The following is a 7,608-nucleotide window of genomic DNA, read 5'->3' on the forward strand; positions in this document are numbered from 1 at the left end:
GGGAAGAAGCCCTCTCTTCTGCTTTTTAGAACCCCTGTGATTACATTGGGTTCACCTGGTTACTACAGGGTGCTCTTCCTACTTTCTGCTTAGCAAACTTAATTCTGTCTGCAAAGTCCCCTCTGCAATGAACAGAAACATACTCACAGGTGGAATACTGAGGGCGAAATCACAGACACAATAGCCTGCGCCTGCCTCCCTGAATATATTTTCTTAGTTATTCTGTTTATTGTCAATCTTCTCCTTCTAAAATCTGACTCTTTGGTGTCCCCAAACCTTGAACAGAGCCTGGCACATGTGGCTGTTCAATATATGTCATTCAAATATTTGTCAGATGAATGAATGAATGAATACAGGCTGGGTAATTAGTATCAAGTTTCCTGTGTGGCTCAGTGGTAAAGAATCTGCCTGCCAATGCAGGAGATGTGGGTTTGATCCCTGGGATGGGAAGATCCCCTGGAGAAGGAAACGGCAACCCACTCCAGTATTCTTGCCTGGGAAATCCCATGGACAGAAGAGCCTGGTGGGCTACAGTCCATGGAGTGGCAAACAGTCCAACACAACGGAGCAACTAAACATCAATCCCAGTTAGTGTCAACATGTGCTTTCCCATCGGTACACATCTCAGACTTTCTCGTCCTCTTTCAAAGATGGCCTTGGTTTTCATTTTAACCTGATTTTACCCAGTACAGTGTGGTTTTCCCTGCCCCCCGCCCCCCACACCACTGCTTACAGCTCTACCAGTGAAAAGGATTGGGAGTAAAATCATGTCATATTTTCACGGGACCTCCTGGTTGACACCCAAGGGACGCATCCAGAGGGAACCACAGACGGGTGGAGCTCAGAGACCTCAGGCACCGCCCAGTGGGACTTAATGTTCGGTGATTTCTTGGAACCAGACTCCAGGGATAGTAGAGCTAGTCATGGGACTGTGTTAAGCATTGTTTAACTCAGTTAAAATAAAAAAATTTAAAGTTTAGTCTGCCCGTGTCAGTTAACCAATGAACATTTCAAAAATGAATCTTCTGGATGTTTCTAAAGATTCTATGGCTTGATATAACGTAACCCGTCTAAATCCTTGGATGATAAAGATGTGAGCTGGTGAGAAAAGTCTGAGGCACACACACAAGTAACAGGTTTGCCGCTTGGGTTACAGTGTGGAAAATTTCTCTGGAAACAGATTTATGTATTAGTTTTTCACTTTGCCACCAGATGTCCTTCATGAGTAGGAAAATATGATGGCTCGCATGATATTTTGAAGTGTGAATGCCCAGCATTTTTGAATAGTTGACAGTAAAAGGAAAGTGTGAGTGAATGCGACTGTTGCCACAGACCTCTGGATGAGACCTGTATTTTGAAGGCTGCCTTACAGGTGTAGCTTTCAGAAGCAATGTTTATTTAACTCTCAAATTCTCATTTCTCATACTCTGCAAACATTTACTTACCATATTTCCTTTTCACGCAACTCCAAATTGACATTTTGAAAGTCTGAGCAAATTATTATATTGAGAAATTCAAGTTAAGAAATACTCAAATCCTTACAGGGATGTAGAAGATAAAAATGTAGTATTTTAAGTGGAGCTGCCCAAGGATTCCAGGCAACCAGACCTCAGGCTTTTAAACACAAGAGCAGCGTAGCTTACAATGCTTCTATGTTAGATTAATTCTAAAAGCAGCTACTTACATCTTGAGAAAGAAGGTCAGTTGAGAGGGGCCCAGGTATGATTTAGTACACAAATCAGACTGCAATTGCAGTTTATTGCTAATAATATAATTCAAAGGAAAGCATAGAGTATAGAATATTTGATGTACAAAATTAATAGCAGCATCTTTTTAAAATAGAAATTATTTGGTCACGTGTGTCATAAACGTAAACTGGAAATCCTCATAACACGAAAGGAACATGGGTAACTGGTCTCATAAACACTCTGTCCTGTGACCTACCCTGTGCCCTGACAGACCCCTGGGTACAGGATTCCCATCCTACCCCCGTGTCACCAAAGGCACAGGGCAATCCTTTGCTTTTCGGCAGGGGTTCCTCAGTCCCCTATTTTGTGGGCAGGGCTGGGACCGGCAACCTCCTCCAGAAAACGGAAGGCCATCTGCATGAAATGTCAGCCAAGCCGCCAGATGTTCGATATGGATTGGCTTCCACATCCGGCTTCTTGACCAAATTCCTTGTCTTTCCACCCAGATGTTCTGGAGAATTGCAGAGAACGTGACGAAGCCGGGCCAGGCCCACAGAGCAGAGGGGCGGTGATACTCTGGTGTCCTGCAGGGGGCGAAGCTCCCTCTGATTTCCCTCCATCACACAGCCCAGCCGACCCTGAGAGGCAGACCTGTTCCTGGCCCTTCCTCCACCCCTCCTGAATCACATCTGGACTTTGCCCAGCCCCTAGTCCTGGGACTTCTGGAGGAGGGTTGGAGTGGGTGATGGGCAGGGGTCAGAGAAGCAGGGAGGGGGTGAGGTGGTGGTTTGGCGTTCCTTATCCACCTGGAGTTGAGATTGGCTTGAAGAAGCAGTGGTCCCAATTTTGACTGTATGAAAATTTCAGAATCGTATCTCTTCATACCTCTTTCCCCTAACGGATCCAAGGCCATGTTTGAGTGTTTTCTGACACACATATGCACGTGTAGGGGGCGGTGGAGTTGTGAGGAGAGCGCATCCTCTCCTGTGGTCCTTGATCAAATGTCACCGTCTTTATGACCATTGCCATATCTCACGTCATATGTTTCCCCTCTGGCTCTTAAGAGAGTCGTGTGCTCTTGTGTTTGTCATTGGGAGGCACCCCCTTTTTTCTAGCATCTCACAACAGGACCTGAGAGTACTTGGTGGAGCCCATGGCAGAGCTGAGTCAGGGTTGCTGAACAGATGTTGATTACAAATCACTAAGGGCTGTTTTAGACCCAGGTCATATAGATCCACCTACCTCTTACCAAGTATCTGAGAAAAGGAGACAGTGGTGAGCTTGCGTGAGTTCTCCTCTGGCTCATGTAAAAGGTGCGTGTACAATAGACGGGTCATGGTCTGCTTTTGTGTGTTGAAGGGCACAGGCCTCCCAAAGTGCCCTATGCCCAGGGTTCTTTGGTTTTCCAGGGCTTTCCCCACTGCCCTGACAGGCTGGAGCTGCTTCACTTTTCTCGTGTCTCACTAGAAGTCTTAAGAAGGCGTGACTGGGTTCGAGAAAGGAGGAAGCCCACATATACTTGCTGAGACTTCGGATCTTCTGATCAGAGCTCTTGGGGGCTGCAATGTTTTGCACTGCAACGACTTCACGCTGCTGACAGGTCCCAGCAGAAGAAAGAGGGAGATGGAGGCTCTTGAATTCTAAGGGGCCTGGAATCCCAGACCAAGGGAGTGATGTGTTCCTCTTTTCAGGTGAAAACAACACCTGCAGATGGTTCGAGACTGGCCGTCAGTGTGGCTGATGTTGTCTTGCCTGACAGCAATGGCTATAGGACATTTGTGAAACCCAAGTCTGTCCTAAAGACCAGTGTGTCTGGGCTGAAACAGGACAACAGATAAGAGCAATCCAGTGAGTGGTGGGGTGATGGGAGGTAAAGACATTTACCCATTCAAAACAGATTCTTTGAAACAAAGTAAAAATGCTTATAAGGCTTGAATCAGCAGAAACCTCATGGTCCCTTAAGATCACAGATCCTATAAGGCTCTATGTATTTGGTTGGTCTGGCTCCCAAATGCCTTGGACTCTATGAACCAAGGCAGCCAGGTCAGTATTAATCAATTAGTTCAACCAGGTAGATAAAAGATTAAAATGTTTTACAAGAACTTCCTTCTAAGATGCACCAATACCTGGCATTTTTGGATGGGAAGAGCAAATGAATTTGCATCCTGGATGGCAGATGGTGGGGTGGTGTTTGGATGGAGGGGCAGTGTCTGTAAATGAGAAGTGAGCCTGCCATAAAATTATCACATGTTTTATGTGCTTGATCTTGTCTAATGTTCCCAGCAACCAGAGTTTCAGGGCCCTGTCTATAATGGGAACATGCCAAGCCCCTACAGTTACTGAAATTACCTGTACCACCTCACCTCAAGTTTTACTGATCTTGCTTCATGTGAAATAGAGTGCATTTCAATACATTAAGGTGCAACCTTAACAGACAAACTGGAGAAGCACTGAAACCTTTCCAAGAAGATGGCGGTGGGGGTGCGTTTTTCTATTATAGAATCTGAATACACCGGCTTTCTTTTGGGGGCTAGCTTAAGAAGTGAAGTGCCAGTACTAAGTCGCTAATTTGTTTCCTAGTCTTTTGGTCCCATGGACTGTGGCCTGCTAGGCTCCTCAGTTCATGGGATTCTCCAAGTAAGAGTACTGGAGTGGGTTGCCATCCCCTGCTCCAGGGGATCTTCTCAACCCAGGGGTCCAACCTGGTTCTCTGGCACTACAGGCAGATTCGTCACCAAGCCACTAGGGAAGCCCCTAAGAAGCAAAGCTGAAGCCCAAATGAAGAAATAAATCAAAATACTACGGCCCAAGCCCTCTGGACGAAGGGTTTGGCTTATACTTGACCCTTTTTGTGGCTTTTGGGAGCAGCTTCTCTGCAGCTGTGCCCCAAGTCCCAGCAGCTGTCTTGGAGAAACCACGTGACTGTTAAATGACTACATTACATCAATTAGAGAAAATAAGGAAGGAATGGGAAAAGCATCATTTTTCTGTTCTTCCTCAACTGAGTCAGGTGACACTGATTTAACAGCTGACTTTACTTTTATTTAGTTAAAAACATCAGTTTAGGCCTTTTATGGAATCGTAAAAGAGCAAGGTTTCCATTGGGCTCTGATCAGATCGTTCTCCCTACCGATGATCTGATTGCCTTTCTAAGTCGCTGCTCCTGGGACGCCTGCGAGAATTCTCTATACTTGAAACCTACGCTCGGCGGAGGCGCCGCCTCCCAGGAGAGGGAGGGTGCAAGAAGGGGGCGGGTCCATTTAAATACCGACGAGGCGCGCCTCCCCATTGGCGGCCGGCCTGTCCGTCTCCAGTGGGGCGGGGCATCCCGGGGGCTGGAGTGCGGTACCTGGGCGAGAGGCGCACCAGAAAGCCCACGTTGGCCGCTGTGGGCAGCGCGGCTCCGAGAGGCGGTAGCCTGCGAACTCCGGCGCCGCCGCCGCCGCCGCTCCGCGCCCCGGCCCGCGTCCCTCCCATCCCTTCTGCGAACCGGGGTTAGGCCGGGGTGGGGGCAGCCGAGTCAGCACGGAACGGAGAGCAGGATCCTCACCGCCTGCGCTCGGGCAGGGAAGCAGCGCGCCAAGATCTCGAGAGCGATCCGGAGACCGAGGGGCGCGGAGTTTGTGAGCGAGAAGGAAGTTCAAGCCTCGCCGAGAGGGTTGGCACCTTGGGACGCCTTGTCGCCACGGCCGGGGCCCTCCGGCGGGGGCACTTCACGGCAGCCGCGCGAGCAAGGCGCAGGCGTGCGCGGGGGCGATGCCGGGCATCCCCCGACGCTGGTGAGCCGCCCCGGGAGGGCTGTGCGCCGGCAGCCGGACCCTAGAGTAACTGCCCCCCGACTCGCCCAGGGGCGAGGACGCCCGCTCTAGCGCGGCCCGGACTCGGACGCACCTGGTCTGGACCTTGCGCCTCCGGAGACCTCCGCGGGAGTGCGGGGTTTCCCCTTGCCCCTCCAGTAGTTCTGCGGAGGGGATCGCGCCCCCTCCGCCTCCCTTCCAGTCCGGGCAACTGGGGGCGCCCCAGAGAACCATGAGAGATAAGGACTGAGGCCGGGAAGGGGTAGCGAGCCCGCCGAGAGGTGGCGGGGGGAGCTGTTCACGCCAAGGGCCACCGCGGCCGCGCTCCGGCCTCGCTCCGCCGCTCCACGCCTCGCGGGGCCCGCGGGGCCCGCCCGGCCCGGCGGGGATGCTGGGGCGGACGGCGCAGTGGCTGTGCTGGTGGTGGGGGCTGTTGTGCAGCTTCTGCGGGCCCCCGCCCCTGCCCGCCGCCGCCGCAGCCGGGGGGGCGTTGCTGGGGGACGGCGGGAGCCCGAGCCACGCGGAGCGGCCACCCCCGCCGCAGACCTCCTCCTCGGGCTTCCTGTACCGGCGGCTCAAGACGCACGAGAAGCGGGAGATGCAGAAAGAGATCCTGTCGGTGCTGGGGCTCCCGCACCGGCCGCGGCCCCTGCACGGCCTCCCGCAGCCTCCGGTATTCCCGCAGCAGCAGCAGCAGCAGCAGCCAGCTCGCGGGGAGCCCCCGCCCGGGCGGCTGAAGTCTGCGCCCCTCTTCATGCTGGACCTGTACAACGCCCTGTCCGCCGACGACGAGGAGGACGGGGCTTCGGACGAGGAGAGGCGGCAGCCCGGGCAGCGCGGAGGGGCCGGCGCGTCCCAGCCCCGGTCCCCATCGCCGGGCGCCGCGCACCCCCTCGGCAGCGGGAGCCTCCTGGCCACCGGACCTGGCGGCGGCGCGTCCCCACTGACGAGCGCGCAGGACAGCGCCTTCCTCAACGACGCCGATATGGTCATGAGCTTTGTGAACCTGGGTAAGTATCGGGGGCGGGGTGAGTGGGTGGGTAGCGTAAAGACCAGAACATTCTCCCCTTTCCAGTCTCCTGGGCGCGGGGCGTGAGAGGGCGGAGGAGCCCCTGGCGCTGGGGGCCCCGGCGGGGAAGCGCGGATCGGCTAGCTGCCCTCGCACCACCTGCGCGGCCCGGGGGCGGGAGAGGGGGCGGCACGTGCGTTCCCAGCCCCGGGCTGCTTGCCGCGGCGCAGGGGCGGGCTGGGGCACTGGGCCGCGAATGCGGCGCTGGCTGGCGCGTCTCCGCGAGCCGCCCGAGCACAGAACGCGCTTTTCCCAATTGGTGCCCGGCTCGGGCCCGGTTAACTCGTCTGTGACAAAAAAAAGTCCGGCTCGAGTGGGGCCAGCTGGGACGGAGAAGGCGCTTCAACACTTTCCCCCTCCTGTTTTGTTCGGCGTCCTCAACTCTCTGAGAGTGCCTGTTCTCCCACCGGGATCTCAGAGAATCCCGGAGCAGCTGAGAACTTGAGGAAAGTTGACGATTGTGGTTAAGTAGTGTCCACCGATTTGGGGGAGGAGGGATGCACAAGGAAGTCCCGAAAGGACCGCGGGAGGCTCGCCAGCCCCGGCCAGGCTGGGCTCGCGCGGGCTTGGGGTCGCTCCCCTAGTACCCTCGCTCACATGTCTTTGGCCCGAGCCCCCAAAGGCTGAACTCTTGATCAGCTCGGCCTAAGCTGCACGGGCAGAGAAAGGGTGCGGGTTGGGGGCTGGGGTTGGGCCGGGAGCTGGTCTGAACCGGTTGCCAGGCAACAGAATGGAAATTCAAGGGCGGCTAAATCGGGCTCAGCCGCAAATGTTCTGTGGCAAACCCGGACCGAGTCAGAGCTTTTCCCTCTCGCGTCTTCGCATCTGTAAATGAGAACGGCGTGAGGAGGACTTTTCCCAGAATCTGTGCCTCTGATCTGTGCTCCTCTTCATTCATAAACTGACTCAGCGTAGACGCAGCGATGTAGGGGCCGCGCTCTAGCCGGGGAGAAGTGGGGCGCAGGAGCCACGACCGGAGCCGGCGCAGCCGCGCGGTGGGGTGGGTCTCCGCGGACTTCCCTTCCGGGGCGAGACGCGCGGCTCTGCCCAGGTC

The 7,608-nt window shown here is 54.6% G+C and overlaps 1 protein-coding gene across 3 annotated transcripts in view; it reads left to right on the forward strand.

Moving 5' to 3' along the window:
- Positions 1-5,865: 5,865 nt before the first annotated feature.
- BMP6 (bone morphogenetic protein 6) overlaps positions 5,866-7,608 on the forward strand; it is a 149,535-nt gene continuing 147,792 nt past the window's right edge. For all 3 annotated transcript variants that reach the window (XM_055570540.1, XM_055570541.1, XM_055570542.1), the window contains exon 1: positions 5,866-6,495. In XM_055570540.1, the coding sequence (XP_055426515.1) occupies positions 5,874-6,495 (622 nt within the window). In that variant the 5' untranslated portion in view covers positions 5,866-5,873. The remainder of the gene's footprint in view (positions 6,496-7,608) is intronic.

The sequence above is a fragment of the Bubalus kerabau genome, chromosome 3, assembly GCF_029407905.1.
Source record: "Bubalus kerabau isolate K-KA32 ecotype Philippines breed swamp buffalo chromosome 3, PCC_UOA_SB_1v2, whole genome shotgun sequence".
In the NCBI taxonomy this organism is placed as follows: domain Eukaryota; kingdom Metazoa; phylum Chordata; class Mammalia; order Artiodactyla; family Bovidae; genus Bubalus; species Bubalus kerabau.